This window comes from Coptis chinensis, chromosome 8, assembly GCF_015680905.1.
Source record: "Coptis chinensis isolate HL-2020 chromosome 8, ASM1568090v1, whole genome shotgun sequence".
Classification (NCBI taxonomy): Eukaryota; Viridiplantae; Streptophyta; class Magnoliopsida; order Ranunculales; family Ranunculaceae; genus Coptis; species Coptis chinensis.
In genome coordinates this window covers 27599353-27618801 of record NC_141463.1, presented here as the reverse complement: position 1 = coordinate 27618801, position 19449 = coordinate 27599353, and the positions used below count along the sequence as shown (strand labels likewise).

At 37.4% G+C, this 19449-nt stretch overlaps 1 protein-coding gene and 3 long non-coding RNA genes across 7 annotated transcripts; all 4 read right to left on the bottom strand.

Moving 5' to 3' along the window:
- Window positions 1–6982: 6982 nt before the first annotated feature.
- LOC147480888 (uncharacterized) lies at window positions 6983–11312 on the bottom strand. 4 transcript variants are annotated; one of them, XR_015206781.1, is made up of 6 exons: window positions 10036–10631; window positions 9736–9943; window positions 9062–9563; window positions 7667–7825; window positions 7323–7469; window positions 6983–7073 (listed from the first exon to the last, which is right to left on the bottom strand). It is a non-coding gene; the product is annotated as an uncharacterized LOC147480888 (long non-coding RNA). The 4 variants fall into 4 exon arrangements; XR_015206782.1 differs by lacking the exons at window positions 6983–7073; window positions 10036–10631 and adding exons at window positions 10658–11002; window positions 11151–11312 and having other exon boundaries at window positions 7120–7469; XR_015206783.1 differs by lacking the exon at window positions 6983–7073 and having other exon boundaries at window positions 7138–7469; window positions 10451–10633.
- An 81-nt stretch (window positions 11313–11393) lies between these two features.
- LOC147480887 (uncharacterized) lies at window positions 11394–12637 on the bottom strand. The gene is made up of 4 exons (XR_015206310.1): window positions 12623–12637; window positions 11877–12011; window positions 11591–11770; window positions 11394–11487 (listed from the first exon to the last, which is right to left on the bottom strand). It is a non-coding gene; the product is annotated as an uncharacterized LOC147480887 (long non-coding RNA).
- A 1376-nt stretch (window positions 12638–14013) lies between these two features.
- LOC147480886 (uncharacterized) lies at window positions 14014–14712 on the bottom strand. The gene is made up of 3 exons (XR_015207018.1): window positions 14486–14712; window positions 14327–14398; window positions 14014–14238 (listed from the first exon to the last, which is right to left on the bottom strand). It is a non-coding gene; the product is annotated as an uncharacterized LOC147480886 (long non-coding RNA).
- Window positions 14713–15854: 1142 nt separating this feature from the next.
- Window positions 15855–18549, bottom strand: LOC147480885 (uncharacterized). Its single transcript, XM_086578774.1, has 5 exons — window positions 18000–18549; window positions 17735–17926; window positions 16951–17008; window positions 16536–16856; window positions 15855–16437 (listed from the first exon to the last, which is right to left on the bottom strand). The coding sequence occupies exons 1-5, from the start codon at window positions 18547–18549 to the stop codon at window positions 15855–15857; spliced, it is 1704 nt and encodes a 567-aa protein (XP_086434900.1).
- Window positions 18550–19449: the final 900 nt, after the last annotated feature.

Here is a 19449-nt window from a genome sequence, read left to right as displayed (position 1 = left end):
ATGAATAATCAACTTGGCAATATCACTGGTAGTAGTCAAAGTAGTGCATAGTCTAAATTTGAGTTTGTATGTCTTTTAATTTGAGTTTGTATGTCTTTTAATTTGAGTTTTTTAATTTGTCTTTTAATTTATGACGTACTTTAATTTGAGTTTGTATTTTGATTTTAATTAGAATGTACTTTAATTGAATATTTTCTTTTAATTTGATACTTTTTATCATTCTAAAAAAAATTCGGCAGAGTCTACTTTGTATTTTCAAAATTCTCATATACACAAATCCTTTCATAAAACTACAAATACATAGAAATAAACTTGGAACACAAATACATAGAAATTGAAATGATAAATAAACACAAAGTCCAAATGAAGTGCAAATAGAAATAGAAATCAAGTCTGACCACGCCGCCCACGCCTACTCCACAAATGCTTGACCAAGTCATTCTTCAATCTATCATGAACAACTTTTGAACGAACCCTCTCGACGCCAAATGCCCAACGAGATGGAACAAAGTGGTGTTGATCTTCATATGCACCTTTTCTACATGGCACTTCATACTCAGGAATATACTGCGGGATATCCTTTTCGCGTTCATCTTCCACAATCATATTGTGTAAAATGATGCAAGCTCTTATAACAGTAGCCATGGTCTCCAAATACCATAACCTGCACGAATTGGATAAAATAGCCCAACGCGACTTCAATATACCAAATGCCTGTTCTATGTCTTTTCTAGCAGCTTCTTGCTTCTTTGCAAAATATTTGTCTTGTGCAACAATCGGTTTAGCAATCGTTTGAATCAAGGTGACATAATTAGGATAAATACCGTTAGCCAAGTAATAGCCCATATCATAATGATGGCCATTCACAGTGTAGTTACAAGGTATAACTTCATCATTGGCTATATCATCAAATATTGGTGAGCGGTCAAGCACATTAATATCATTGTGAGAACCCGCCATTCCAAAAAAAGCATGCCAAATCTAAGTGTCACGAGAAGCAACCGCCTCCAAAATCACTATTGGTTTATGCACATGGCCAGTGTGTGACCCTTGCCACGCGGATGGGCAATTCTTCCATTGCCAGTGCATGCAATCAATGCTTCCTAGCATTCCAGGCCATCCACGTTCCTCAGACTCTTCAAGCAAACGCTGAATATCTATAGCATTTGGTTTGCGCAAGTATTCACCTCCAAAAATTCTAATAATTCCATCACAGAAATAGCGCATGCATTCATGAACAGTTGGCTCAGCAACATGTAACATGTCATCTACTAGATCAGTTGAAGACCCATAAGTAAGCATTCGTATAGTAGCAATTACTTTGATTTTTGGGTTAATCCCAAACTTACCCGCACTATTAACTTTTTGTTGAAATAAAGTACATTATGGTTGAGATGATTGAAAATAGGAGTAAATAATGACTGACCTATACGAAATCAACGTCGAAAGTCGTGGTCACGAAATATAGGGTTTGCGCCAAAGTAGTTATCATTTACACGAGCCAATGCTGTCTTGTACTGACGATTCTTGCATTTTCTTTCTTTCTTCACACCACAATGTGGTTTATAAGAAGACTCTGCTTCTTGCTGACGCAATAAATTCAGACGATGTCGAACCAAAGGTAAAGGAATAGCCACTAATTTACGAGTTTAAATTGCAGTGTTATCATTTGAAGAACTCGAGCTCGAATAAGAATCAGAAGATGAATCATAAGAAGATGAATGATCCATTGAAAAATTGTCAAGAGTTTTGGTAGTTTTTTTTTTTTTTTTGGCTTAAGGAGATGAGTTTAGGATTAGAGGGAACATGAAAAATGAAGAGAACCTCGCAGGATCAAGAGGGTTAAATGGTTATAGCACGCGGTTTTTGGAAATCGCGTGGGCTTGGGCTTGTCATATGGGCTTCAATGGCGCAGTTTTGCGAAAACCGCATGAGCCAAATGACGCGGTTTATCTATAACCAAGTCATTTGATGTCGAAAATTTGATGTTGCTCCTAAATATGATTGGTGTTTTTTTGGTTTCACTCTCTTATCATTATCATTATTATTACCTTAAAACCTTAAAAAACAAACACTTAAAAAGAAAAAATGGCAACACACGATGAATTGCCCATTCCTATTTTTTTCCACACTAGAACCTGTGTATGGAGAAGGATCACAACAAGAAGAAACTCAATTACGTTTCGACATTTTAAAAACCAAATTCCTCAAAAATTTCGGTCACCAACCTGATCTTTTCGCCAGATCTCCAGGTACATTTTTTTTCGATATTTTATTGAAATTTTGATGATGATGGTGTTGTTGTTGTTGTTGACTTGTTGGTTTAATGTGTGTTTAGGGAGAGTGAATTTGATTGGAGAGCATATTGATTATGAGGGGTATTCTGTATTGCCAATGGCAATAAGGCAAGATACAATTATCGCGATTCGGAAACATGGTGTTGACGACAAGGCCCAAAATATCGATATCAATGAATATATCGGTGTATCCAAAAACCGATATATATCGGATATATCCATTTTTTTGGTGACCAGTCCAAACTATTTAAAATATCGGAAATATCAGAAATATATCGGAAATATATTGGAAATATCGGATTTATATTAAAAAATGGTCAAAAAGTCATATATATCGGATATATCGATTATATTCGATATAAAGTTTTATATCGAAAATTCCAATATATATCGGGAAAAAAAGGTTCTATATTCGGTGGATATATATCGGAAATATCGATGTCGGTGTACCAAAATACTGATATATCGGTGATATATAGGATATATCGGCGATATTTTGGTCCTTGGTTGAGGAAAAGCCTAAAATTTTGAGGATTGCTAATGTTAACGATAAGTATAAGTTGTGTACTTATCCTCCTGACCCAGCCCAGGTATAATTTATTTCCAATGTTTAAAAAAACTCATGTGTGTCGTAACTAGAGAATGCATAAGCTAATGTTACAGCCAAATGATGAATGCAGTAGAGGGGTTAAGCTTGTTTTGACTTGACACGTTATGAGAGTATGTTGACTTCAGTTCCTATATGTTCAGGGGCACGGATTTTTAACTTGCATTTTGCGGTAAACATAGAAAATACAATGAAGCACGGACACTGATACCAACACCAACGCAGATGTGGACACCACGATCATATCCTAAAAAAATAGGATGCGGACACAGCAAGAACACAGATATTAAATAATTCATTAGATTTTAAGTCATATCATAATAATTCAAGAGTCATAACTATACATAGTTACAACAAAAGGTGTCTTAAACACATCTCACATAACTACATAAGTCATGTCTGCGTCCAAACGTTGTCCAAACCGTATCCAAACTACCCTAGTGCGTGGGACTCGTACGTGCCGCGTCAGACATATGTCCAAGCCGTGTCCGTGTCCGCATCCGATACGAACACAGTGGAATTTCAGAGGTGTCCGTGTTTTGGAGCCAAAATATGATATGAAAAGTTTCTTGCTGAACTTTCTGTATATAAAATGAACTTCCTGCTTGCCCATCTAACGCTTTCTACTGTTATGCGTTTGCACTAATTCAGCGTAATTTTGTACTTGGACTCTGTATTATTTCATATTTTGATGTTATTCATGGGTACAGTCTTTATCTTCTTTTTTAAAGTATCCTTTTGTTTACTTTTTGGAAGACACGTGACCTGATACATATATTTGCAGGAAATTGACTTGAAGAATCACAAGTGGGGTCACTATTTTATTTGTGGGTAAGCAATGGTGCTTTATAATGGTAGAGACAACTCAACATGACTGAAGAACTGAAACTGAAGACTGCTGAGTCAGCAAAGTTTGTTGAAGACTGCTGAGTCAGCAAAGTTTGTTATAACAGTTTCTAACTGAATCTGTTATGTCTGTAACTAACTGTAGGAACACTTGGTATAAATAGAACATGAACTGTGTAAATCATCAAGTGATTCAATAATATTTTCATTGTCTCATTTCACAATTCTTTATGGTATCAGAGCATTACACCAAACGGTTGTAATCTATTTCTTGATCCAAGAAGCTAAAAGCTTCAATTCCGCCATTAAATTAACCTTCAATCAAACCTTCAAATCCGCCATTAAACCTTCTTCAAAAGCTTCAAAACCAACATCAAAACTTCAATCAAACAAAAATGGCACCACCTAAAACTACAAATCAATCAAACAACCTCAATCAAATAACTATTAATACTGAAACAACAACAACAAATTCATCTTCTTCGATGACAAATTTATCAAATTCACCAAATCTTGCAATACAGAATATCACGAATCTGGTTCAAATCAAACTTAACAGAGATAATTATATTCTTTGGAAGTCAATCTTTCTGCCTATTCTACGAAGCTTCAATCTTCTCAATTTGGTTACTGGTCAAGAACCATGTCCTCCTCAATTTCTCACAGATGAAAGAGGAAATTTGAGTACTCATCTCAATCCTGCTTATCAAGAATGGATAAAAAGAGATCAAACACTTCTCATTTGGCTTAATGCCACTATATCTCCTGACTTACTTGCCTATGTTGTTGGCATGCCTACTTCAATGGATCTTTGGATTATGCTAGAAAGACGTTTTGCTACTATCTCTCGATCTCACATCAATCAATTGAAGAATCAGTTGCAATCAATCAAGAAGGGAAATCAAACCATGGCTCAATATCTTCACACAATTAAAACAATGTCTGACGTACTTACAGCTGCAGGTAATCCTTTATTTGATCAAGATGTTGTTTTTCATATATTGAGAGGATTGTCAAGTGATTATGCACCATTTGCAACATCTATAAGAGTTAGGAGAGAAGAAGCTTCATCTGATGAGTTGTATAGTTTACTTATGAGTGAAGAAATAAACATAGAAGAAATGCATAGAACTATTTTGGTCAGTGAACAAACTGTTCACGCATTTGCTTCAATGAGGGATTCAAATCATAACTACACCTCAAATCGTGGATGTGGTAATACTAGTCGTGGAAACTACAAAGGAAACAATTACGATCCCAATTATAATGCCAATAGAGGGAGAGGCAGAGCAAATTATAATAATGCTAGTAGAGGTGGTGGTTAACAAAATAGTGGTGGTTATCAGAATGGTGGTGAATATCAGAATGGTGGTGGATTTCAGCATAGCAATAGACCTGTGTGTCAGATTTGTGGTAAAACTGGCCATTTGGGGATTGACTGTCATTATAGAATGTCTCATAACTATCAAGGCAAGATTCCACCAGCCAAACTTGCTATGTTGGCTCAAATCATTGATTTAGAAAACTACAACAACTCACTACCAAAAGAACGACTTTACCCGACTGACTATGGCTGTCGCGAAAGGTATTACCCGACAGACCAAAACTGCCGCAAGACCGTCGGAAAATGCTCGGTCGGCATAGGCTTCCGACGGTTTTTATTGGTCAAAACAGGCCGTCAGGGTTGAGGATCTTTGCCGACGGACATTCCTGCTGTTAATAACCGTCGGTTATGCCGGCTGTCAATAACCGTCGGATAGTTGCTGCTGTTAAAAACCGTCGGATAGTTCTGCTGTTATGAACCGTCGGTTAGACCAGCCTATCACCAGCCGTCGGATATGCCCACTTCTAGCTAGTCGGGTAGTTTGCTACTAGACAGTTGTTATCCGTCGGGTATTAGTTCTTTATTTTTAAAAAAAAAAAATCTTATAATAATTGTTTCAGGTATCCCAACATTACATTCTTGCAAATGCCCACTCAAATGCTACAAACGCCAATTAAGAAGTTCAGATTTTGATATAACATTTATGCTAACCACTATTCTGCAGGAAGTGCAGTTAAGAATTGGCCATAATATACATTCATCTCTGGCAATGAATAACACACCTCACCACCTTCTCCAGAGTTAATTAGATTTTCCACGTAGTCTATTCATTGCAATAGCAATTGCTTCATGAGTTTCTCTTGAAATTGCTCCAAGTGACATTCCACCAGTGCAGAAGCGTTGAACAATGGAAGCTGCAGATTCAACCTTCCCTACTGGAATTGAAGGCCGGTCACTTTTGAACTCAAGTAAGTCTCGAAGAACCTATATAGAAAACGGATAATATATATCTATCAAGATTCCTTAATTAAGTTTAGGAGAATTTTAACAAGCTCAATACTATGATGTGCCAGTCAAACAAGAAGCTTTGATAACTCACATTCACAGTCGATTAGCCAAGTGTCTGCCGATAAACCGTGAATGCACTTTCATTCTTTTGGCTTAACCGCTTTATGGAGCAGTTTTGACATTTCGGGATTATTTCCATGGTATTCACCTATGGAAAATAAGAAGAATCATTAGTCACAGAGATACTCCACATAAAATAGATGTAATAAAGTTGGTAAAGTCGCCAAGAAATTTTCAATTGGGGAAAACTATGCATCATAAACTCTAGGGAATGCTGATTTAAGTGTGATGGCAATAGAAAATCCAAAGTCTAAACACGCTTAACAACTTGAAATGCTACCTCAGTGTCCGAACTGGATGAACCCAAAGTTTTCTTTTCTTTTTGTTGTGTCCTCCGAGAAAGCTTTCACCTAAAAAAAGACATGGTTTCCCTTGCCATTTGCAAGAAAAAAATAGGGTTCGACCGGTTATAGTATTGAGAAGTCAAGGGTAAAGCTCTGAAGAGGGTCATCCGTTAAATGGTTGAGTAAATAGTTACAAATAATGTAAGACCAATTATATGGCATTACTCGTCAATAACAGCTTTCTTTCGGAAATTTTCTTTTGTCCAAACCTTTTCGCATAACGGTTGTAATAACTTTTTCTCATGTTTAAATTTATAATTTCAACAAACAATTCATCTAGTATGATAAAAGACTAATCTCATGCTAAAGAAAGCCAACAAAACTATTGATAATAAGCAGCTCATTGTTTTGTAAATACCAAAAACAAAAATAATGCCACAAAATAAGATATCGAAAGGAGCAGCTTTCCTGTGTTTTGTACCTCATCAAGACTTAGCCCACCAATCTTGGATACACTTCCACAGAATGCAAGATCAACAATGTCTCTTCCTATACCATAAATCTCAAATATTTCTGCTCCACAATAACTAATAAAAACAAATTTGTCAGAGAAGAACATCGAAGGGTGCCAAAATAATGAGATGCCCATTTTTGAAAGTATTTTAAGACCAGATTTTACAGCCTGAAATTGTATCAAATCGTAAGACTTTAAAGAGAGCAATCTTCATGAAACTTATATTGGATAGTAGAAGTTAATCTTGCAAGAATTTCTGCTGAAAACCTCAAATGGATGTTCGAAGTAGAGTATCAATAATAACATATACATCTAATCTTACACAGCAGCCATTTTGACCTTAGAAAAGTTCCTTTGTGCTTGTTCAATTGTGACCGTAGGCATTTTTCCATTCCGCATTAGATTCACAGTTTTGTTGCTTAATCGCCACTGCCGACATGTTTCAAGTGCCAAGTGTGGACATACAGCACTGAAAAAAATACCATAGAAATAAATTCATTAAATATTTTTTAAGAATGATCATGAAGTTGATACGGTGCCAGTATAATGCTTTTTCTGCTGATATGTGAGTGAAATGGAATTGAAAGATCTAGAGAATAAAGTGGAATGGAGATATATTAGAAGAAACTAAAACTAGGTCATCTTTTAAAAGATTGAAGGAAAGACCTGGCACCATATCCAATCAGGCAAGCAAACTGATGGGTCGCTGAAGCACTGAGCAGTATCTGCTACAATGGAAGCTGATATTCGCAAGCCGTTTTGAATTAGATGTTGGTGAACAGCACCGACAGCAAGCAGTATTGGGATAGCAGGTCGAGTTGGTTCCTGAAACAAAACAAGGAGAATGTTAATGCTATATCACCAGCTCAATGAAATGCTCATGGAATTACTATATTAACCCCTTTCCGAATATCAAAAAATGTCGGCAATATTTGAGGATTCAAACGGGGGTCCTTCATCAAAGACTCGAGTTCCCTTTCATTTAACACAGGACCAGACATGATTACCTAATTTAGTAAAATTCAGATATAAGTATATGGAGAATTCAGTTTGGTACAAAAAGGGAAGTAGATAAGATTTGCATAGAACATATGAAGCTATCTTTATCATTTACAAGTATTGCACAAACCTGAGCAGCATTCTCAAGCACACCAACTGATCCAGTTCATCCACTTCCAATCGAATCTATAATTAGTGTTCAAGTATGCCTCAACTCTGTCTTCTTTCAGTCAGCTCGAGATTGGCCAGCCCGGGATGAGAGAATGATACCCACAATGAGGCCATAAAGAGCAAGAGCTTCAGCAAAAATGAGGATGAGAATCATTCCCACAAAGAGCTTTGGTTGCTGTGCATTAGCCCTGCAAATAGGGATAACCCAACACAAGTTTCAACATGCAAACAATTGTAATTTCTCTTTCACACTGACCAATACATACAACACTCAGAATTCAAAAAAAAAAACTCAGTAATAACAGCACAGTCATAGTAACATTCAAGGCAGCATACAAAAGAGTGTTGGTCAAGAGGAAATCCTTTAGAAATAATTACGAGACCAAGTAAGTTGTACTGTTCATGAGGACATGTAAGATGTAACAGCTCACTTGACCATCTCTTTTGATTTACGACTTCACAGCAAGAAAATAATAATCACAAATGTTTCCAGTAATATCTTCTCAGTTGTATATATATAGTGAGTGTTCTCTTTAAAGTCAATACTCAGTAGCATTTTCCTAATTGCAATTATACTATGATAACTGGGTATTATACAACAATATTCAATTTCCTTCGCAGGAATTTAATTACAAACATACGACTCACGAACTATGGAGCAACAACAGATAACCAGGCTAATGAAAAAAGTATGCACGGTTCTGATGTTGCAGCTACAATCCATTGGGGCTAAAGTTCCCATGGTTATCAACCATTTGAAATTTGATATGAGAGCATAATCATGTTTTTATGGTTAAAATTTGATATGAGGACAGATTAATTATATAGCTAAATGTATGTTGATGACTGAAGCTTGATACAAAAAGAAAAACAAACAAGAGAAAGTCATACCATTCAAAATTAGAAGAGGGCGTGGTGCAATGGCTGGGATTGTGTCAGGTGAATTGAACTTGGATGCTAGACCAGGAGCTACGCAACACTAAGAAAGAAAAAGGATTTGTTTTGAAGCTACGCAAGACTGATGCATCCCAGGGAACCCAACAATTTTACTTGCATCCAGATTATAACTGCAGTTAATTAAAGTTTCAGATATGCTCAAAGTCGGACACCATCCAATTTGGAAAAAGGACCATTCAAAGATGTTAGGACTCGCTTTCGACGAGAGTTTTACTTGTGGGTGCTTTTTTATCTTTCCATCATAGTGCCTAGTTGCAGGGGCACTCTTTGCAGTCCTAGTATTGCTCTATACTACTTCTCCCCCACTTGAGTCATTATCCGTCTCTTCTTTATAGCTCTCAGTTTTCTCACTCGATTCATCTTCTATGGCCAGCATCATCCTGACATATTGAAATCCGCTCAGTTTTGCTTTGCTGGAATCCGGACAGCAACAAACCTGAACAAACAATATGAGTCTTAATCCTCCATTAACATTTGGGAAGAAATGCATGCATATGATCTATATAACATTGTTTAGATATAATATCAATATTAACAGTTGTGCAGCAGAACCTAATGCTAATTGCAAATATAACAAAACTGATATGATATAGAGGAAACCTGCCTACCTTTCTGTGGCGCTTTGCTAGCATCGTTCAGCTTTGACAAACAATATTGAAATTTTCTCAGTTTTGCTTTCTTGGAGTCTTAGTCTTTTCATTTGGGGAGAAATGTATGCATAAGCTCTATTTAGCAAGCTGACCAACAAGCTAGCTAATACATGACCAGAACTCACAAAATATTAAAAACCAACACAAGCAGCCAGACCACGCATTCCTACAAAGCAAACATGTATTACAGTTAGATTCATGTGGAAAGCTTCTATGGAGATACAATACCTTTAAAAGAAGTAAAGTAGTCCTGGTTACCAAGTTTAAGTGGTGCTCCCTTTCGATAAATATCTTAGTTTCCTAACTGCTAGTACCACCATTCCACCAGTATTACTACTGCCATCACCATTACCTATACTACTACAGTCCATATTAGACCCGGTGTACGCTGGCCCATATCATGGCCTCTTCCAATTGATTCCTACTGGGTACAAAGTATGAATTAGATGACCACCCCAAAGTCTACTGTGCTTGAAATCCAATCACAAAACAATCTCTTACTCTTCAGAACCACCAAGGGAAATATTTCATTATTCACCCTGGGGCAAAATTTCCTTGAAGTAGCAAAACAAGAAGTAAAACTAATAAAGGGTAGTAACAGAGAAAACTAACACTCATGAGGTTTAAGTTCTAGTTGTTCTAGCTTTCAAATGGCCTTTGTATGTTACCAGACCTTCTAAAAGAAATGCTGCGTAGATGAAAGGACAGCTTCGCTTGGGCAAGTTGACTCCAATCAGTCTTTTCACATCCAACAAAAACAGGAATTCATAGATCGACTTAAGAAGCTTCTTATTTTTTTAAATAAGAAATATAGGAATTCAATGATTTTGGCTACCAAGAGAGCACCAACAAGAATAGAAGCCTCCGTAAGGTGAATTACCTTTGTCGGACGAGAAAGCAACGAATTGTTGGAGCAGGACAGGACCCATGTACATGAAACAAAGCCAAATAACTGCTAAGAAAGTAGTAGAAACAAAGTTTTTCCAGAGGTTACTGTTGGGAAAATGGTGCAGAGGTGTCTTGACGAGTTTTCTCTTTTTCTTAATTTATTTTATTTGTCCATGAGGAGTTAAACTGGGATAGATGGAAAAGGAAAACACATCGATGCAACCTGACCTTTTCATCCAAAAAGTAGAATGCATTATAAGCTGAGAATCTGGTGTAGCTTTTCATCTCAGAATCTCCACATGTGGCAAAAAAACGCAACTTGGCAAGTCCTGCTGCCCTGATGCAAATAATCCACACATAAAATTGAGAAACTACTATTAGTATGTGATTAAGTACAACTTTTATCATAAACAGTTGGAATTTCATCCTAAACTCGTTCAACTTTGAATGCCGCAGTTAACATGTTATCTATGGCATAAAAATACCAGGGAAGACACCAGCAAAACCATCAGCTTTCTCTATTAGATCATCAATAGGCAAGGCTGCAATTGATTCATCCTTGTTCTGACCTAGTAGAGCAGATGAAGGGTACATATTCGTTCCCATTCCCAGATGGCGACCTGTTTCCTTTGCTATTGCCAACTGATCACCTGACACAAGTCAAAAAAAGAACAAAAATAAATAAATAAAATCAAGTAATTGATCCAGATAGCGATAAAATCAAGTAGACTTCCGGTCTTGTATGGGATACATGACGATGATCTCTATAATCATTCCCACGGCAATGGAACATATGCAGAAGTTCCCAATAGCAGTTAAGACCTAAGAAGTAGTGTATATACAGATATAAAACTAGCACAGAAAAGTGAATAGGAATATAAATAAATCACTTCAACAAGAAATTTTCTTTTTCTGTATTACTTACCTTTTGGAAATGGCCAACTTGATTTGTGGAGTCTACAAGATGGGCAGCTTTTCCGAAGAAGGTATGAACACCAGTGGCGATCACAACAGCTTCAAGCTCACCTTGTTTGCATGTAGAGCCAGAGTAAACACCATCTCCTGGGCCCTTTGTTACAGGAAGGGACTCCCCTGTTAGAGAAGACTGAAAATTCAAAAGGAGAACAGATCAGAATTTTAAGAGGGTGGAGGGGTATTCTCGATTGCATAATGAGTTTTAAAAAGGGACGATCATTAGATAGTAGAGTCACCTGGTCAATTTTTAACGGGTCTCCCTCGAGGAGACGAGCATCGGCTGGTACTATGTCTCCAAGTTTTATACTGATGACATCTCCAGGAACAAGAACTGCTGCATCTTCTTTGTTCCACTTTCCATCTCGAAGTACCTATTTTAGTTTCATGAACCCATAACAATTTTAGATACCACATGGAAATGAAACAAATTCGAAAAACGTCACTCAACTTATCATTTTTACTCTTCACTTAGAATATCACTGACTTACTACTATCAAGCCTAAAATATCATTATTTTCACCTAAATGACCCCATCACTCAAATTCTAGTTTATTCTTTATCTAAACCCAACACTCAATTTCTCATCATTAGGCATAATACTGAAAACTATACCAACTCCAAACAACTAAAGTCGGCTTCCAAAAGCAGATTTCGGCTTGAAAAAAGCCTTTTTAAAACCAATGGTGTTCATAACTTCTTTAAAATAGATTCTAAACAACAGCTATAATTATCAGATGCAGCTTAAAATTAAAACAGATCAGTGAAGAAAACAACTAAATGCAAACAGAAAACCTGTATAAGCAAAATCTGTTCAATCTAGTACCTTAGCCTTAGGGGTTTGACTTGTTAAGCAACAGTTCAGTTTCAAACATAATCAAAACCATGGAAGCATGGTCCTAGGGCCTTCTATATTAAAAATGCAAGTTTGTAAAGAAGCTTATGTCAACAGAAAATAATAGATTGACTTGGCACTTTTTCTTACCTGCGTCTGCCTGGGCGGAGTATTTCCAAGTGTGATTTTGCAGTAGACACTAGCATTGCCAACAGATTGCTTCAAATTGTTTCCACACTTAATGGTGACCACTAACGTCCCAGGTAAACACTGTAGAAGAAGTTCTCGCCTTTTCCTGGAATCGGGGTGGACCAGACTGAATCAAGTACTACAACAAAGTGAATCCAAAGCAGCTTCTTAGAGGGTTTTGAGGGTCTGTCAACACACTGACCAGACATTTTATGAGGTCCAAATCACTCCTTGTAAGCTATTCACTTAAAACTTGGCTTCTGCTCTACCATCTGTACACTTTTCTCATACCAAATGTTGTCTTTCCAACTTGGTGGGTGGTATGGGATGCCCATGTGGCAGAATTGCATAGGATATAAGAGTCGTGTAAGATTCCATGCAGAAAAAGTGGAAATAGTACATTTGAGACGAAATCTAAACTTTACAATCAAATTTCAAAAATGCATCCACCAGAAGAGAGAAAAACATAGGCAACACATATATGATGAATATCAGGGGGGAAAGGATGATAATATTCACTTACATGTGTAACTCCACCTTCTTGTCCATGCAAAACATATAAAAGCTCCATATTGCCCTAAGAAACAGGATGGAGTAAAATATGAGTTTCTCGCCATGAATAGAAACAAGTAGAAATCGTAGAAGAAAGAAAAAGAATTACTTACACCTATAATAGCACCAGCAGCTTCAGTTAACGTATGTGAATCCAGAAAACAAAACATCTGCCATCCTTCTCCCTCCTCCTTTATCTGGGCTTGGGACCATAAGTTTGCACAGGCGGAGTTACCAAGGGGGTTGGTAGAACACAACTCAATTATTGCTTTCCTAAGAACCATATTAAATAGTGATAAAAAATATACATCACAACCACGAAACCCAAAAGGAAATAACAAAAAGCTAGTAGTTTACTTAGTACTTGGCACTGGTAAAAGCCAATAAAAACATTTAAGTAAATGAGCAGTGTTTCAAGAAGGTGACCTAATGATTACAACATTAGCAGTTCTTTGGGCCAGATAACACTCCCTTGAGCGACCTCGCCAAGCTTTGATCTCCAATCATCATGAGGTAATGGTAGTACAAGCACCTCCGTCATAAACCACGTTCACATGAACTTTGAAGTTTCCCTCTTCCAATCTCCCCGTTACCAAACTCGGTATTAGGATCAATATCTTGCACGATACCTCTCGCCGCCCGCGACTCTAAGTGGCCAACCACCACGCAGATCACATTCTTTACCAATATATTCATTGACAACCTACAAATTTAAATTGTGCTATCGGGTCTTTCCTTATAAGAGATGTTTTTCAAAAATAACTCGAATAATTACCGGGAAGTTGACTAGAACGTGGCGATTCAACATCTGCCATAGGCATTCTTCCTTGGCTCATAAATTCTCTCAACAAAGCTGAATTCTCCAACACTGTATTCTGAAGCACATCTACCCTCTTCACAAGGTCCGTGTTCATCTCTTTCAAAGCTAAATTCTGTTGTGCCACAACTTTCATCTTCTTCACCGATGTTTTGCAGACCCCTTCACCCAAGCCTCGAAAACAGCCCCTACTATCTGGCCCAAGAACCTGTACTTAATGGACAATCGATTTAATACCCTTAAAATCATGTCAAACAACAATTAATTACAATAACTATGATTCAATAATATGAGACCTTTGTGAGGGCATCATTCACCGACGTCTCTCGTGACTCCGGGTGCAAAGCAGTGTAGTCATTAAGCTTTTCCTAGTAAATCGGATAAACAAAAATATCTCAAATTACTATCTTAAAAATAATTTAGTATCTCAATTCTTATTAAGTCAGTACACTAACAACTAGCTCCGGGTCTTGGTGTTCCCCATTCTTTCTTTTATGATTGTGCATATATTGGTCCAACCTAGTGATAGATGACACAGGGACCCCATTTCAACTTTAGCTACAGCTGCAGATTTCCTCCCAAGACACGAAGAGTTTTTTTGTTGCTTACGATTTTCTGTGTTCCTCAAACTAGAAGCCTGCACATGTTAAAGTTAGTAATAGTGCACTTTAATTTATATCAAAACACATATACTTAATCACCATGAAATAAAACAGAAAACCCATTAACCTTGAATTTCTCGGAATTGCAATTATCCACAAATTGTCGCCAATCTTGCAGAGAAATTCCTTGTTTGGGATGTTCCCTCACAAAGGAAAGAGGTTGATCTTTGACGTATTTTTTGAACAACTCATGCTTGTACTCCTTCCACGCTTTCTGGAATTTGCTTATTGTCCAATCCGTGTTAATAGTATCAATGTTTTCAAACACATACATTCTTCCTAAAGTTTTAATTGCTTTGGGTATGATGATCTCATGCGAACGAATTGGTTTCCAGCTATCATAGTGAATTGGGATGTCACGGCGAGCAATGTGACCAAGCTTGGTGATGAAATGGTCAACCTCTTCTTTGGGCTCATCTGGTTGACCCCACTCATTAAGCTTAATGATTACCTTCTCATAGCCTTCGGGCAGCTCCTCCGAAACACCTATCGAAGGACCTCTTGTTTCCTTATAAGAGGAAGTTGATGCACCAGAAATGTGTGTCTCACCTGCATATATCAACCAAATTTGTTAGTAAGATCAAAACAATGGTATGGAAAACTGAAAACTAAAACTTATCTCCATTACCTAAGTCATCACCAAGGCTGTCACTTAGTAAATGTGAGCTACTATGTGTTTGTCTCTCGTCCATGTGCAAAGAGATGTAATACAATACAACAAGTATGCATGTCCATGGTGCAGAGATCAAGATCAGTTAATTTTTTATTTAAATTTCTATTTAACAAGCAAGAGAAAGCATTCCATAAAAGACCTATTATGCACACATGAAAAATACAGCCGGAAAATAAAAAGATTCAAGTACAGGCATACCCTTTTCAAACAAAAAGTTGCACTTAATCAAAGAACTACCAAAATTTTAATACCACAAAACTCCACCACTAAGTCAACACAAAATATAAATGGACTATGTTCTAGATCTCTTTCTTTTTCTACTACTCTCAACAACTTCAAACATGTAAATGCGGGTCGATTTGAATATCGGTTCATCCACCATAGAAATGTCGAGGTTGTTAGGCCCTATATTTGAATCATTCACCACTCTTTCCTCTGAGAGACACGGTCCATCTTCATCAAAATACACTTTTCTTGGAACCTCCAGCACTACATGTCATTCAAGATTCTTGGGATCTTGGGAATAGAAAACCTGAGTAGCCTTCTCTCAAGAAGAATAAATGGTTCATCACATATATGGTCCGAACTGAGTTGATTGGATAAGTTGACCAACCTCAACTTTGCTTCCTCATCCACTTTCACACCAAGTTGTGTGCACTTAGCCCAATCATACTTGAACAAAACAGTCTTGTAGTCTTCACGATAATTTAGTTGAACAATGTTTGTTAGAACACCATAGTAATCTGCATCTTCATCAATTGGATTTTTATCCTTAGAACTAGAACGGAAAGTTGTAGGGCAACTTGTGGTAACACCGCTGTTTTGGTTCCTTTTATTTTTCTGATAGTCTTTGGTGATGAAGAGAAACCCATTAACACAATACTTATGGTACTTTGTAGCAAAGCGTGTAGGTCCCCTAACTAAATCCTTGAAGTGATCATCAGTGGATTCGAGGAACTCCTGCTGTTTTGTCAACCATGTGATGAAATCATCAGAACACAATGCAACCCTAGTGTGCTCAGTCCTCCTCCTTGCACTTGTTCTATTGTCCTCAATGAAGCTAGTGTACTTCCTAAATAATTTTTGAAGTAATAAAGTCAGTTAGGATTATGTATATAATTTAGATTGTGTTAAGTTTCTAAAAACTTTAATACAACGTGATATACTTACGTGTGCCATCTGTCATAACTAGGATGACTTCTTAGTACCCATTGGCGTGCTTGTTCATACTCCACACCTTCCAATAAATACTTTGCACTTGGGCCAAGTGGCCCACCCTCATTGGCAGTGTGGTTGTTGTCTACACTATCCAAAAAATCTGGTAAAACATCAGGTTCATTTTCAGCCATCCTATCAAGTTTATCTAAAAGACCACCTCCTCCTTTATATCCAGCACAATACATTAGTGTCTCCTCCTTCAAGTAACGCTCTGCAATACACCCTTCCGGGCGCGCTTTGTTGGTAACATAATCCTTGAAATATTTCATGTACCTTAAAAAAGTATTTTAGAAGCAATAGAATCTTAAAAATGAGAAAATGAGAAAATAAATAAATAAAATAAGTAACAAAAAATCAGTCCACGTACCTTTCAAAACAATACATCCACCTAAAGAAAACAGGCCCACAAAGGCGAGCCTCATGAGCTAAGTGAATAGGAAGATGCATCATAGTAACAAACAATGATGGTGGGCAGATTCTCTCCAGCGCGCACAATGCCTTGACCATACCCCTTTCCAGTACATCAAGTGTTTCAATCTCTACTTTCTTCGAACACAAAGCACTAAAGAAAGTACAAATGTTCGAGCTTCTTTTATTTGCCATCTCTATAAGCATGTCAGATTAATACCGGCAACAAATGTTGCATTAGAATATGATAGTCATGTGACTTCATTTGTCTCAAATCCATTGAATCTCCTTTGACAATATTAGACCAGTTACCACTAAACCCAACAGTACACTAAGATTAGCGCAAGGTTTGGATGAACAACTTCTTCTCCTCTTTTCAAGCCAAAAGATACCTTGAGGCATAAACCTGTTTCCCGCCAAGCTTAGTCACCCAATATTTCTTCTTTCTCTTCATGCGCTTTAAATCTTTGCGTGCATTGACATCATCTTTAGTTTTCCCTTTCGTATTCAACATCAAAGCAAGAAGAATTTCACATACATTTTTTTCAATATTCATGACATCAAGGTTATGACGGACGAGAATGTGTTTCCAATACTTGAGCTTAAAGAAGATAGATCGCTTTGAAAACCACAAATTTCCTTTATTCCCTTCCTTATTCTTGCCGAGCTTCCCAAATTGATGATTTTTCAAACTCTTAGTCATTCTCTTAACTTCAACTCTCCCAACCTTATTGGTTGCTCACCTTCTTCCTTTGTCTTGTCATAGGTGCTTTCTCTTGTATCATTTCTAGCCTCGGATCTCAATGGAAGCCACCGTCTACTTCTCATATACACATGCTTACTTCCATGGTGAAGTCTTATAGAAGCAGTTTTCGGACCACAAGGAGGGCAAGCAAATTTTTCCTTAGTTCTACAGCCAGAGATATTCCCATAAGCTGGAAAATCATGGATTGTCCACAATAAAATGGCACGCATATGGAACTCTTCACCTTTAAATGCATCTTTAACCATCACGCCACAATTCTTGGAGTTCTTTAACCAACGGCTGCAAATAAACGTCAATATCATTATCTGGTTGCTTTGGACCCTCAATGAGAGTTGAAAGCATAGTGAATTGAGACTTCATGCATAGCCATGAACTGTGTTGCACTCCAAAGTTGCCATAAGGAGTAAAACCATCAGTGGCTAATCCCAAGCGAACATTCCGTGGCTCTATAGAGAAGTCTGGATATTTTAAATTGACTTGCTTCCACACTGCCGAGTCAACAGGATGCCTCATCGTGCTAGGCTTTGATTCTCCAGTAGAATGCCACCTCATCTCCTTTGCCACCCAAGGCACACTATACAATCGCTTCAACCTTTCCGTAAGTTGAAAGTATCGCAAGACCTTAGCAGGCACCCTAGTTTGCTTCTTCAAATCCTCAATGGTTGGAGTTTTGTATCTAGAAACTCCACAAGTAGGACAGGTAACCTTAAATTCATTCTTTTCCCAATACAAGATGCAGTCATTTCTACATGCATCAATCTTCTTGCATTTCAGTTTCAAGTCTTTAATCATCTTATCTGCCCTGTAGTTATTCTCTGGTATCTTGTTACCAAGCAACAACACCATCGCGGAGTAGTTGAAGCAATACGGTAAAACTCTTATCACTCCACCCATTTGTGTACTTCAGGTTAAGGAGTTTCACGACAAATCTAAGAACACTGAAGTCACATCCAGGATATAATGCAGTCATTGCTTCACGCAAGTTAGCGTTAAAAGCAACACCGTCTACGACTTCTCTCCCCTCTGTACAACCTCCTAGATCATCTCCAAGAAAAGTGTCCAAGTTGTCAAGACTAAACTCTTGAGCAATGGTGTGGAAAGCAGCATTCATGTCAACCACATGCACGTTCTCTTGAAATCCCGGCCCTCTTTCATTGTGTTGTTCTTCCACTTCTTTCTCACCGTGCAAGAACCACATTTTATATGTCTTGTCAAACCCATAGCTAAAACAATGTAGGGCAACATTATCGTGACTCATTGCTGCGCCTTGGTTTTGACATTTTCGACAAGAACATGGTATGACATTCTTGTTAACGTGGTGTTTCGAAGCAAAGATTACAAACTCTGTAACACCTCTTATAAAACGGGGATGCCGGAAATCGTCTAGATCAATCCAACTCTTATCTATCAAGCACGTTGACTCCATGATGTACTTCTAAGAGATAAGAAAGAATAAATGAAACTCAGAACTAGAAAAATAGCTAAATAGTTATGTAAAGGCATACACTAACTAGGCCAAGGAGTTACAATGCCAACTCTAAGCATACACTGACTTCAAGCTAACTCTACGCATACACTAACCTGATATTCATTACCAAAGTTAGATGAAACTAGAGTTGAACACATATATTCATGCATCTTATATAATCAGCAATACATACACAAACATATTGGTGTTGTAATAAGAAAGAC

What these genes read in the sequence shown, in the direction of transcription:
- LOC147480885 (XM_086578774.1), bottom strand. Translation starts at nt 18,549, where the DNA reads ATGATTAAAGACTTGAAACTGAAATGCAAGAAGATTGATGCATGTAGA. An exon ending in CCAAGAATTGTGGCGTGATG is followed by an intron (nt 17,927 to 17,999) that starts GTTAAAGATGCA and finishes ATGATTTTCCAG; the next exon opens with CTTATGGGAATATCTCTGGC. An exon ending in TGGATGTATTGTTTTGAAAG is followed by an intron (nt 16,857 to 16,950) that starts GTACGTGGACTG and finishes TACTTTTTTAAG; the next exon opens with GTACATGAAATATTTCAAGG.